Below are 14695 nucleotides of genomic sequence, written 5' to 3' on the forward strand. Positions count from 1 at the left end.
AATATTCTTTAAAAATCCACGCCTCTTGGTCCAATGATGCTTGTAAAAATATTCTTTAAAAATCCACGCCTCTTGGTCCAATGATGCTTGTAAAAATATTCTTTAAAAATCCACGCCTCTTGGTCCAATGATGCTTGTAAAAATATTCTTTAAAAATCCACGCCTCTTGGTCCAATGATGCTTGTAAAAATATTCTTTAAAAATCCACGCCTCTTGGTCCAATGATGCTTGTAAAAATATTCTTTAAAAATCCACGCCTCTTGGTCCAATGATGCTTGTAAAAATATTCTTTAAAAATCCACGCCTCTTGGTCCAATGATGCTTGTAAAAATATTCTTTAAAAATCCACGCCTCTTGGTCCAATGATGCTTGTAAAAATATTCTTTAAAAATCCACGCCTCTTGGTCCAATGATGCTTGTAAAAATATTCTTTAAAAATCCACGCCTCTTGGTCCAATGATGCTTGTAAAAATATTCTTTAAAAATCCACGCCTCTTGGTCCAATGATGCTTGTAAAAATATTCTTTAAAAATCCACGCCTCTTGGTCCAATGATGCTTGTAAAAATATTCTTTAAAAATCCACGCCTCTTGGTCCAATGATGCTTGTAAAAATATTCTTTAAAAATCCACGCCTCTTGGTCCAATGATGCTTGTAAAAATATTCTTTAAAAATCCACGCCTCTTGGTCCAATGATGCTTGTAAAAATATTCTTTAAAAATCCACGCCTCTTGGTCCAATGATGCTTGTAAAAATATTCTTTAAAAATCCACGCCTCTTGGTCCAATGATGCTTGTAAAAATATTCTTTAAAAATCCACGCCTCTTGGTCCAATGATGCTTGTAAAAATATTCTTTAAAAATCCACGCCTCTTGGTCCAATGATGCTTGTAAAAATATTCTTTAAAAATCCACGCCTCTTGGTCCAATGATGCTTGTAAAAATATTCTTTAAAAATCCACGCCTCTTGGTCCAATGATGCTTGTAAAAATATTCTTTAAAAATCCACGCCTCTTGGTCCAATGATGCTTGTAAAAATATTCTTTAAAAATCCACGCCTCTTGGTCCAATGATGCTTGTAAAAATATTCTTTAAAAATCCACGCCTCTTGGTCCAATGATGCTTGTAAAAATATTCTTTAAAAATCCACGCCTCTTGGCCCAATGATGCTTGTAAAAATATTCTTTAAAAATCCACGCCTCTTGGTCCAATGATGCTTGGAAAAATATTCTTTAAAAATCCACGCCTTATGATCTCTAAATCCTTGTAAAAAAAATTCTTTAAAAATCCACGCCTTATGATCTGTAAATCCTTGTAAAAAAAATTCTTTAAAAATCCACGCCTTATGATCTGTAAATCCTTGTAAAAAAAATTCTTTAAAAATCCACGCCTTATGATCTGTAAATCCTTGTAAAAAAAATTCTTTAAAAATCCACGCCTTATGATCTGTAAATCCTTGTAAAAAAAATTCTTTAAAAATCCACGCCTTATGATCTGTAAATCCTTGTAAAAAAATTCTTTAAAAATCCACGCCTTATGATCTGTAAATCCTTGTAAAAATATTCTTTAAAAATCCACTCCTTGTGGTCTGTGGATCCATGTAAAAATATTCTTTAAAAATCCACGCCTTGTGGTCTGTGGATCCTTGTAAAAATATTCTTTAAAAATGCACGCCTTGTGGTCTGTGGATCCTTGTAAAAAAATTCTTTAAAAATCAATGCCTTATGATCTGTGGATCCTTGTAAAAATATTCTTTAAAAATCCACTTCTTGTGGTCTGTGGATCCTTGTAAACATATTCTTTAAAAATCCACGCCTTGTGGTCTGCGGATCATTGTAAAAATATTCTTTAAAAATCCACTCCTTGTGGTCTGTGGATCCTTGTAAACATATTCTTTAAAAATCCACGCCTTGTGGTCAGTGGATCCTTGTGAAAAAATTCTTTAAAAATCCACGACATATGGTCTGTGGATCCTTGTAAAAAAATCTTTAAAAATCCACGCCTTCTGGTCTGTGGATCCTTGTAAAAAAATTCTTTAAAAAATCCACGCGTTATGATCTGTGGATCATTGTAAAAATATTCTTTAAAAATCTACTCCTTGTGGTCTGTGGATCCTTGTAAAAATATTCTTTAAATATCCACGCTTTGTGGTCTGCGGATCCTTGTAAAAATATTGTTTAAAATTCCACGCCTTGTGGTCTGTGGATCCTTGTGAAAAAATTCTTTAAAAATCCACGACTTATGGTCTGCGGATCCTTGTAAAAATATTCTTTAAAATTCCACGCCTTCTGGTCTGTGGATCCTTGTAAAAAAATTCTTTAAAAATCCGCGCCTTATGGTCTGTGGATCCTTGTAAAAATATTCTTTAAAAATCCACGACTTATGGTCTGTGGATCCTTGTAAAAATATTCTTTAAAAATCCACGACTTATGGTCTGTGGATCCTTGTAAAAAAATTCTTTAAAAATCCAGGCCTTATGATCTGTGGATCCTTGTAAAAATATTCTTTAAAAATCCACGCCTTGTGGTCTGCGGATCATTGTAAAAATATTCTTTAAAATTCCACGTCTTGTGGTCTGTGGATCCTTGTGAAAAAATTCTTTAAAAATCCACGACTTATGGTCTGTGGATCCTTGTAAAAAAATTCTTTAAAAATCCACGCCTTATGATCTGTGGATCCTTGTAAAAATATTCTTTAAAAATCCACTCCTTGTGGTCTGTGGATCCTTGTAAAAAAATTATTTAAAAATCCACGCCTTATGGTCTGTGGATCCTTGTAAAAAAAATCTTTAAAAATCCACGCCTTCTGGTCTGTGGATCCTTGTAAAAAAATCCACGACTTATGGTCTGTGGATCCTTGTAAAAATATTCTTTAAAAATCCACGACTTATGGTCTGTGGATCCTTGTAAAAATATTCTTTAAAAATCCACGACTTATGGTCTGTGGATCCTTGTAAAAAAATTCTTTAAAAATCCAGGCCTTATGATCTGTGGATCCTTGTAAAAATATTCTTTAAAAATCCACGCCTTGTGGTCTGCGGATCATTGTAAAAATATTCTTTAAAATTCCACGTCTTGTGGTCTGTGGATCCTTGTGAAAAAATTCTTTAAAAATCCACGACTTATGGTCTGTGGATCCTTGTAAAAAAATTCTTTAAAAATCCACGCCTTATGATCTGTGGATCCTTGTAGAAATATTCTTTAAAAATCCACTCCTTGTGGTCTGTGGATCCTTGTAAAAAAATTCTTTAAAAATCCACGCATTATGATCTGTAAATCCTTGTAAAAATATTCTTTAAAAATCCACTCCTTGTGGTCTGTGGTTCCTTGTAAAAATATTCTTTAAAAATCCACGCCTTGTGGTCTGTGGTTCCTTGTAAAAATATTCTTTAAAAATGCACGCCTTGTGGTCTGTGGATCCTTGTAAAAAAAATTCTTTAAAAATCCACGCCTTATGGTCTGTGGATCCTTGTAAAAAAAAATCTTTAAAAATCCACGCCTTCTGGTCTGTGGATCCTTGTAAAAAAATTCTTTAAAAATCCACGCCTTTTGGTCTGTGGATCCTTTGTAAAAATATTCTTTAAAAATCCACGTCTTTTGGTCTGTGGATCCTTGTAAAAATATTCTTTAAAAATCCACGCCTTGTGGTCTGTGGATCCTTGTAAAAATATTCTTTAAAAATGCACGCCTTGTGGTCTGTGGATCCTTGTAAAAAAATTCTTTAAAAATCCACTCCTTGTGGTCTGTGGATCCTTGTAAACATATTCTTTAAAAATCCACGCCTTGTGGTCTGTGGATCCTTGTAAAAATATTCTTTAAAAATCCACGCCTTGTGGTCTGTGGATCCTTGTAAAAATATTCTTTAAAAATGCACGCCTTGTGGTCTGTGGATCCTTGTAAAAAAATTCTTTAAAAATCCACTCCTTGTGGTCTGTGGATCCTTGTAAACATATTCTTTAAAAATCCACGCCTTGTGGTCTGTGGATCCTTGTAAAAAAATTCTTTAAAAATCCACTCCTTGTGGTCTGTGGATCCTTGTAAACATATTCTTTAAAAATCCACGCCTTGTGGTCTGTGGATCCTTGTAAAAATATTCTTTAAAAATCCACGCCTTGTGGTCTGTGGATCCTTGTAACAATATTCTTTAAAAATGCACGCCTTGTGGTCTGTGGATCCTTGTAAAAAAATTCTTTAAAAATCCACTCCTTGTGGTCTGTGGATCCTTGTAAACATATTCTTTAAAAATCCACGCCTTGTGGTCTGCGGATCATTGTAAAAATATTCTTTAAAATTTCACGTCTTGTGGTCTGTGGATCCTTGTGAAAAAATTCTTTAAAAATCCACGACTTGTGGTCTGTGGATCCTTGTAAAAAAAACTTTAAAAATCCACGCCTTCTGGTCTGTGGATCCTTGTAAAAAAAATTCTTTAAAAAATCCACGCGTTATGATCTGTGGATCCTTGTAAAAATATTCTTTAAAAATCCACTCCTTGTGGTCTGTGGATCCTTGTAAAAATATTCTTTAAATATCCACGCCTTGTGGTCTGCGGATCCTTGTAAAAATATTGTTTAAAATTCCACGCCTTGTGGTCTGTGGATCCTTGTGAAAAAATTCTTTAAAAATCCACGACTTGTGGTCTGTGGATCCTTGTAAAAATATTCTTTAAAAATCCACGCATTATAGTCTGTGGATCCTTGTAAAAATGTTCTGTAAAAATCCCCGACATTTGTTCTGTGGATCCTTGTAAAAATATTATCTAAAAATTCATGTTGTTGATATTTTAGACCTTTAATTTATTATTTGTATTTTTTGTTCTAGGTTCGCCGATGAAAGCTCTTCCCCAACATTACGTTCACCGAAATTTGCACCCAGCCCACCGAATATCTACTACAAAGGCTGGTGGACATATCCATATTTTTCGTGCTCTCTCAGCAAATGGATTTTGTCGTATAGCATTGCCATACCACCGAACGGCAGGCATGGTCTGCGAGGTTTCGTTAGCATCGACATCGATGTCACCGGTTTGCGTGTCAATCAATGCGAAGCACCGGTGGCCTATCGATTCAATTATCAACAGATACAGACACGGCGTCTTCATCTGGTCGACACGAGCGCCCAGTCAACAGAATTTATAAATGATATTCAAGCGTTTCATAAGTCGCATAAATGTCATCGTGACACAATGGTGGTAAGTGATGAGCAGACGTGGACAGAAACGGAAAGCGACAGTGAGGTTTCGGGTGCTAAAATTTTCTGCTACATTAACAGTTTTTCATAGAAGAAGGAGAAATAGGAGGATAGTGGAAAGAGTGGTTGGAATTTTGTGATTTTTGGTAGATAGGAAAAGTTTGCACAGACACATAACAAAACGTGGATCGAAATATGTATATATTTTTCAATACCAAACTTCCTGCAAGTAGTAACAAAAAAACATATGCAACATTTCACAACTCTGTATTAAATATTGAAACCTATTCGGACAGAGGGGCAAGGCGAAATCGAAAAAGAATTTTATTCTGATAATCTTGTGGAAGCAGAAATATATATATGGGCAATATTGCCAATTTTTTAATATTCCATTTTCAAAAAATCACCTTTTTTGTTTTTGTGGCACATCAATGATTTTTGGTACACATATAGAGAAAAATGTTCTGACTCCGAAACCGTTCGCGATCAAATTTTTGGTTGATGCGCGCAAAAGTTATCGAGGTTTTAATTTTGGGCATAACAAAAAAATCTTAAAATTACACCGTTTATTATATTGACGAAAAAAGTTGATATATATCTTCCTCCGTAAAATAAGAATATGAATATATTATAATAATCACGATAAAGTTGCACATATTCGCGAAATATGAGAAAAATAAAAATAATATATCAGATTACATCAATATTTTCATTATATTAATGACATACACACGCCTACAAATTAATTTAAAAATATCTACATAATCTAAACACCATGATGAATCAAATGATATTAAAATCACACAAGTCCGTGTAGCGGTTTCTAAATCACAGCGACAACAAAACAAGATATTAAGGGAAAATATTTGTTTTTGGTTCGAAAAAATAATGTCATCATATTTGTTTTTTTAGTTGTATACAAGAAATTTCAGAAAAAAATTTTGGGGTTATTCTGATATTTTACCCGAATTTCGCCGAAAAATTGACATATATAATAATAATCATTTTTTGTGTATAAGTATACGCCTTGCGGATTATATCAAGACCATTCCGATAAATCTTGGAATTCTATAAATAGGAATAAATCTTAAATAAAATAATATTATGAAATATACATTTTAAATTGCGTGTAAATCGCGTAATTCTCAAAATCATTTGATGCGCATGCGGTTTCCAGGATGTACTGAAGTTTATCTTCCAATCCATATATATTTTGCGAAATTTCATTTGACGGCTAAGATGTGCCGCACGTTACATTGAAGTACCCAAAAAATCGTAAAACGGGAATAATTTCCGAAAACTCCATATGCCATTAACGCGCATCCGATTTTGGTGTGCACCCTAAAAAAATAGATCGATCTATACCGTATTGCCCATATATTTTTTTAAATTTCCTAATATAAACCTTGACTTTTCTAATCACATTTTCTATTCTCTTTTCTTCCCTTCTCTCACCATCGAATTTTTCCAACTATTTTGGCAAATAAAAAAAACTCTAAAATAAACCCAACAACAACTACAATAAAAAAGTGTGATTATCGTTTACCCACCTCGGAATCACCGACAATAACAACAAGTAAAATACTGGCAACACCCAACACTTGGTCACGTGGTGCCTATCAATGCCTGTGCAAGCGCGGCTACTATTCGATACGACATCCAGATGGCTTTAATGGCACCATAATGGAAATTGCTTGGAAAGAACATCAGGATAATATTAGCAATTACTATGCCGAAGTGTTCACTTGTCTGAAGTGTGCACCGGGCTGTGAATCGTGTACAGGACCCGAACCATGTTTGGCCGATTACAATTGGCCTTTTAGGTGAGTACGTGAACGTGATGGCATGCAACATCTTCGAACTTACCTTGCGGTGTGTAAGATGTTGTCGATGAAGAAGAAGGAGAGGTGGGGGTGGTGCGATAATAAAAATCTACTTTAACGGTTATTTTTTCAAAATTTCTTTTATCTAATTTTTTTTGTAGAATATCATTACTAACCATTTCGGTGGCATGTGCAATTGGTTGCTGCATTTTGGCCGGATATCTGTTTCATCACAGGAAGATGAAGGTCTTCAAAGTGGCCAGTCCGATATTTTTGCTAATCACCCTGATTGGATGTTCCATTATGTATTTAGAGGTAAGTTTTGGGAATTAAAATGACTAAAAAGTGGTAAAAACTTACACACCTTTTGGTCGATGGATTCTTGTAAAAATATTCTTTAAAATTCCACGCCTTTTGGTCGATGGATTCTTGTAAAAATATTCTTTAAAATTCCACGCCTTTTGGTCGATGGATTCTTGTAAAAATATTCTTTAAAATTCCACGCCTTTTGGTCGATGGGTTCTTGTAAAAATATTCTTTAAAATTCCAAGCCTTTTGGTCGATGGATCCTTTGTAAAAATATTCTTTAAAAATCCACGCCTTTTGGTCTGTGGATCCTTTGTAAAAATATTCTTTAAAAACCCACGCCTTTTGGTCTGTGGATCCTTTGTAAAAATATTCTTTAAAAACCCACGCCTTTTGGTCTGTGGATCCTTTGTAAAAATATTCTTTAAAAATCCACGCCTTTTGATCTGTGGATCCTTTATAAAAATATTCTTTAAAAATCCACGCCTTTTGGTCTGTGGATCCTTTGTAGAAATATTCTTTAAGAATCCACGCCTTTTGGTCCAAGGATCCTTGTAAAAATATTCTTTAAAAATCCACGCCTTTTTGTCCAAGGATCCTTTTGGTCGATGGATTCTTGTAAAAATATTCTTTAAAAATCCACGCCTTTTAGTCCAAGGATCCTTTTGATCGATGGATTCTTGTAAAAATATTCTTTAAAAATCCACGCCTTTTTGTCCAAGGATCCTTTTGGTCGATGGATTCTTGTAAAAATATTCTTTAAAAATCCACGCCTTTTTGTCCAAGGATCCTTTTGGTCTGTGGATCCTTTGTAAAAATATTCTTTAAAAATCCACGCCTTTTGGTCTGTGGATCCTTTGTAAAAATATTCTTTAAAAATCCACGCCTTTTGGTCTGTGGATCCTTTGTAAAAATATTCTTTAAAAATCCACGCCTTTTGGTCTGTGGATCCTTTGTAAAAATATTCTTTAAAAATCCACGCCTTTTGGTCTGTGGATCCTTTGTAAAAATATTCTTTAAAAATCCACGCCTTTTGGTCTGTGGATCCTTTGTAAAAATATTCTTTAAAAATCCACGCCTTTTGGTCTGTGGATCCTTTGTAAAAATATTCTTTAAAAATCCACGCCTTTTGGTCTGTGGATCCTTTGTAAAAATATTCTTTAAAAATCCACGCCTTTTGGTCTGTGGATCCTTTGTAAAAATATTCTTTAAAAATCCACGCCTTTTGGTCTGTGGATCCTTTGTAAAAATATTCTTTAAAAATCTACGTGTTTTGGTCTGTGGATCCTTGTAAAAATATTCTTAAAAATCCACGCCTTTTGGTCTGTGGATCCTTTGTAAAAATATTCTTTAAAAATCCACGCCTTGTGGTCTGTGGATCCTTTGTAAAAATATTCTTTGAAAGTCCACGCCTTGTTCTCCTTGATCCTTGTTAAACTATTCTTTAAAATCCACGCCTTGTGGTCTGTGGATCCTTGTAAAAATATTCTTTAAATATCCACGCCTTGTGGTCTGTGGATCCTTGTAAAAATATTCTTTAAAAATCCACGCCTTTTGGTCTGTGGATCCTTTGTAAAAATATTCTTTAAAAATCCACGCCTTTTGGTCTGTGGATCCATGTAAAAATAGTTTTTTTAACGCATACCTATTGTTCTTTTGGGCCTTGATAAAATGGGTTGGGGTCCCTATAGGACTTTACGAATTTTTTGACTTTCCGTCGTCATAGATTAAGAATGCATTAATTACTTTTGTACCACCTGACAAAAAATTAGCTTTAATGACAACAACTTTTATTTTATTACTACGCTTCCCTCAAAAGAGTATCGGATACTACAAGCACCACCAACAACAAAGCGATTTGTTTGTCCAACACTTCATTTCGAACACGCAATTTGAAAATAACAATTATTGACATGTGGTAGAGCAACTATTGGAGTACTACCTTCATGGATTCACCGTCCAACCGAGCGACAACTGATTGGACTAATCAAACAAATGAGGCACATGGGCCAACCAGCCAACCGACCAGACCAGCGCCATGTAACCAAAACCCTTATTACAGAATTTGAATAATGACCTCGAACAAATTCGGTGTCCCTAAATGGTTATTTAACGCTTCATAGACTTCGTGGGCCATTAAACGCATGTGTGTATGTGTGTGTGTGAGAGTGACATCATTATATGCCAGTAAATTTCATTCACTGTTCCATTCATTGTTCAATAATGTATTCATAAGGGATCGACGCACACACAGTCTATTCCGAGTGGCTATCATGATGTATATATTACGAGTATTGGTTGAAATTGATGTCAATAAGTGGAATTTAAATATATTAGTCCTATTACTCTATTAGTCCTTGTAAAAATATTCTTTAAAAATCCACGCCTATTACTCTATTTTACAAGGATCCATCGACCACAAGGCGTGGATTTTTAAAGAATATTTTTAAAAGGATCTTTGAACCAAACGACGTGGATTTTTAAAGAATATTTTTAAAAGGATCCTTGGACCAAAAGGCGTGGATTTTCGAAGAATATTTTTACAAGGATCCTTGGACAAAAAGGCGTGGATTTTTAAAGAATATTTTTACAAGGATCCACAGACCAAAAGGCGTGGATTTTTAAAGAATATTTCTACAAAGGATCCACAGACCAAAAGGCGTGGATTTTTAAAGAATATTTTTACAAAGGATCCACAGACCAAAAGGCGTGGATTTTTAAAGAATATTTTTACAAAGGATCCACAGACCAAAAGGCGTGGATTTTTAAAGAATATTTTTACAAAGGATCCACAGACCAAAAGGCGTGGATTTTTAAAGAATATTTTTACAAAGGATCCACAGACCAAAAGGCGTGGATTTTTAAAGAATATTTTTACAAAGGATCCACAGACCAAAAGGCGTGGATTTTTAAAGAATATTTTTACAAAGGATCCACAGACCAAAAGGCGTGGATTTTTAAAGAATATTTTTACAAAGGATCCACAGACCAAAAGGCGTGGATTTTTAAAGAATATTTTTACAAAGGATCCACAGACCAAAAGGCGTGGATTTTTAAAGAATATTTTTACAAAGGATCCACAGACCAAAAGGCGTGGATTTTTAAAGAATATTTTTACAAAGGATCCACAGACCAAAAGGCGTGGATTTTTAAAGAATATTTTTACAAAGGATCCACAGACCAAAAGGCGTGGATTTTTAAAGAATATTTTTACAAAGGATCCACAGACCAAAAGGCGTGGATTTTTAAAGAATATTTTTACAAAGGATCCACAGACCAAAAGGCGTGGATTTTTAAAGAATATTTTTACAAAGGATCCACAGACCAAAAGGCGTGGATTTTTAAAGAATATTTTTACAAAGGATCCACAGACCAAAAGGCGTGGATTTTTAAAGAATATTTTTACAAAGGATCCACAGACCAAAAGGCGTGGATTTTTAAAGAATATTTTTACAAAGGATCCACAGACCAAAAGGCGTGGATTTTTAAAGAATATTTTTACAAAGGATCCACAGACCAAAAGGCGTGGATTTTTAAAGAATATTTTTACAAAGGATCCACAGACCAAAAGGCGTGGATTTTTAAAGAATATTTTTACAAAGGATCCACAGACCAAAAGGCGTGGATTTTTAAAGAATATTTTTACAAAGGATCCACAGACCAAAAGGCGTGGATTTTTAAAGAATATTTTTACAAAGGATCCACAGACCAAAAGGCGTGGATTTTTAAAGAATATTTTTACAAAGGATCCACAGACCAAAAGGCGTGGATTTTTAAAGAATATTTTTACAAAGGATCCACAGACCAAAAGGCGTGGATTTTTAAAGAATATTTTTTTCGAAGGACCTCTAGACCAAAAGGCGTGGATTTTTAAAGAATATTTTTTCGAAGGACCTATAGACCAAAAGGCGTGGATTTTTAAAGAATATTTTTACAAAGGATCCACAGACCAAAAGGCGTGGATTTTTAAAGAATATTTTTACAAAGGATCCACAGACCAAAAGGCGTGGATTTTTAAAGAATATTTTTACAAAGGATCCACAGACCAAAAGGCGTGGATTTTTAAAGAATATTTTTACAAAGGATCCACAGACCAAAAGGCGTGGATTTTTAAAGAATATTTTTACAAAGGATCCACAGACCAAAAGGCGTGGATTTTTAAAGAATATTTTTACAAAGGATCCACAGACCAAAAGGCGTGGATTTTTAAAGAATATTTTTACAAAGGATCCACAGACCAAAAGGCGTGGATTTTTAAAGAATATTTTTACAAAGGATCCACAGACCAAAAGGCGTGGATTTTTAAAGAATATTTTTACAAAGGATCCACAGACCAAAAGGCGTGGATTTTTAAAGAATATTTTTACAAAGGATCCACAGACCAAAAGGCGTGGATTTTTAAAGAATATTTTTACAAAGGATCCACAGACCAAAAGGCGTGGATTTTTAAAGAATATTTTTACAAAGGATCCACAGACCAAAAGGCGTGGATTTTTAAAGAATATTTTTCCAAAGGATCCACAGACCAAAAGGCGTGGATTTTTAAAGAATATTTTTACAAAGGATCCACAGACCAAAAGGCGTGGATTTTTAAAGAATATTTTTACAAAGGATCCACAGACCAAAAGGCGTGGATTTTTAAAGAATATTTTTACAAAGGATCCACAGACCAAAAGGCGTGGATTTTTAAAGAATATTTTTACAAAGGATCCACAGACCAAAAGGCGTGGATTTTTAAAGAATATTTTTACAAAGGATCCACAGACCAAAAGGCGTGGATTTTTAAAGAATATTTTTACAAAGGATCCACAGACCAAAAGGCGTGGATTTTTAAAGAATATTTTTACAAAGGATCCACAGACCAAAAGGCGTGGATTTTTAAAGAATATTTTTACAAAGGATCCACAGACCAAAAGGCGTGGATTTTTAAAGAATATTTTTACAAAGGATCCACAGACCAAAAGGCGTGGATTTTTAAAGAATATTTTTACAAAGGATCCACAGACCAAAAGGCGTGGATTTTTAAAGAATATTTTTACAAAGGATCCACAGACCAAAAGGCGTGGATTTTTAAAGAATATTTTTACAAAGGATCCACAGACCAAAAGGCGTGGATTTTTAAAGAATATTTTTACAGGGATCCACAGACCAAAAGGCGTGGATTTTTAAAGAATATTTTTACAGGGATCCAGGGATCCACAGACCAAAAGGCGTGGATTTTTAAAGAATATTTTTACAGGGATCCACAGACCAAAAGGCGTGGATTTTTAAAGAATATTTTTACAGGGATCCACAGACCAAAAGGCGTGGATTTTTAAAGAATATTTTTACAGGGATCCACAGACCAAAAGGCGTGGATTTTTAAAGAATATTTTTACAGGGATCCACAGACCAAAAGGCGTGGATTTTTAAGAATATTAAAAATTTTAAATTCTTTTTCTTTTTTCAGATGGTTGCCATATTTCCCTATTTAGACACAACATGGTGTGTTGCAACCAAATGGACCCGACACATGGGCTTTTGTATAACCTATACATCATTGCTGATGAAGACTTGGAGGTACATTTCAAACTTCCCTAAACAACAAAAATTAAGTGAAATATATTAACCTGCACCTACCTTTCAGGGTCTCCTTAACGTATCGCGTCAAATCGGCCCACAAAGTTAAACTTACCGATCAACAATTGCTACAGTGGATGGTACCCATTCTATTGGTAATGCTTATCTATTTGGGTACATGGACTATAAGTGATACTCCCTATGCCGTTTATGTAAGTAATTTGCCACTTTCCCCCTCTCTTTGTTCTCTATGTCACTATTTTATTTAAATTTCTCTTAACCCACATTTTCCCTTTTTTTTCTTCTTTGTTTCCATTTTTTTTTTTTTTTTTTGCTTTCTTCGTTGCTCCAGATTAATGACCAACATGGTCTCAAATTCAAGCAATGCTCATATAATTGGTGGGATCATAGCTTGGCTATTGGTGAAGTTCTGTTCTTAGCCTGGGGCATACGTGTCTGTTATAATGTCCGCAATGCGGAATCATTGTACAATGAGGCTCGACTCATTTCGTATGCCATTTATAATATTGCCATTGTTAACTTGTCAATGGTGGCACTACAGTAAGTATTCACACTTATGCTGAAGTTTGAAGAGTGTGTGTTTGTGTGAGTGTGCGACGTCTTTTTATGAGAGTTGGAAACTTTTATTCAAATAGCCTGGAATTGGGTTAGTAACATTATTAGCGTTATGTTATTCATAAAATAGGGATATCCAATAGAATTTATTACCACGGAAAAAAGGGTAGATTGAAGCAATGCGGTGTGACATAGATATGACAATTGAATGGAAACTTAACTTAAATTGTGTCAATTAAGAGGCACATAATTTTCTTCAAGAACTATTATTATTTTTAAAACAATTCTAATAGGAGAGGTGTAGATTTTTACAATTATTTATATAGAAGTCTATTAGAGGCGTAAATTTTTAAAATAATATTTATACAAGTCTATCAGAGCGTAGATTTTTAAAACAATTTTTTTCGAGGACTATCAAAGGAGTAGATTTTTAAAATAATTTTTTTCGAGGACTACAAGAGGCGTAGATTTTTAAAATAAATTTTTTCGAGGACTACAAGAGGCGTAGATTTTTAAAATAAATTTTTTCGAGGACTACAAGAATCGTAGATTTTTAAAATAAATTTTTTCGAGGACTACAAGAGGCGTAGATTTTTAAAATAAATTTTTTCGAGGACTACAAGAGGCGTAGATTTTTAAAATAAATTTTTTCGAGGACTACAAGAAGCGTAGATTTTTAAAATAATTTTTTTCGAGGACTACAAGAGGCGTAGATTTTTAAAATAAATTTTTTCGAGGACTACAAGAGGCGTAGATTTTTAAAATAAATTTTTTCAAGGACTACAAGAGGCGTAGATTTTTAAAATAAATTTTTTCGAGGACTACAAGAGGCGTAGATTTTTAAAATAAATTTTTTCGAGGACTACAAGAGGCGTAGATTTTTAAAATAAATTTTTTCGAGGACTACAAGAGGCGTAGATTTTTAAAATAAATTTTTTCGAGGACTACAAGAGGCGTAGATTTTTAAAATAAATTTTTTCGAGGACTACAAGAGGCGTAGATTTTTAAAATAAATTTTTTCGAGGACTACAAGAGGCGTAGATTTTTAAAATAAATTTTTTCGAGGACTACAAGAGGCGTAGATTTTTAAAATAAATTTTTTCGAGGACTACAAGAGGCGTAGATTTTTAAAATAAATTTTTTCAAAAATCTACATGAGACGTAGATTTTTAAAATAAATTTTTTCGAGGACTACAAGAGGCGTAGATTTTTAAAATAAATTTTTTCGAGGACTACAAGAGGCGTAG

General features: G+C 33.9%; 1 protein-coding gene across 1 annotated transcript; it reads left to right on the forward strand.

The window, feature by feature from the left end:
- Positions 1-4815: 4815 nt before the first annotated feature.
- Positions 4816-13433, forward strand: LOC133336914 (probable G-protein coupled receptor CG31760; the record flags this gene model as incomplete). The annotated part of the gene is made up of 6 exons (XM_061545188.1): positions 4816-5185; positions 6715-7007; positions 7169-7322; positions 12763-12872; positions 12940-13084; positions 13225-13433. Coding segments are annotated over 6 exons (1281 nt in total), but the record flags the coding sequence as incomplete, so codon positions are not given.
- Between the last annotated feature and the right edge of the window lie 1262 nt (positions 13434-14695).

This window comes from Musca vetustissima, unplaced genomic scaffold (assembly GCF_032173495.1).
Source record: "Musca vetustissima isolate MV318-11 ecotype Yass unplaced genomic scaffold, APGP_CSIRO_Mvet_v1 utg139520, whole genome shotgun sequence".
Taxonomy (NCBI): domain Eukaryota; kingdom Metazoa; phylum Arthropoda; class Insecta; order Diptera; family Muscidae; genus Musca; species Musca vetustissima.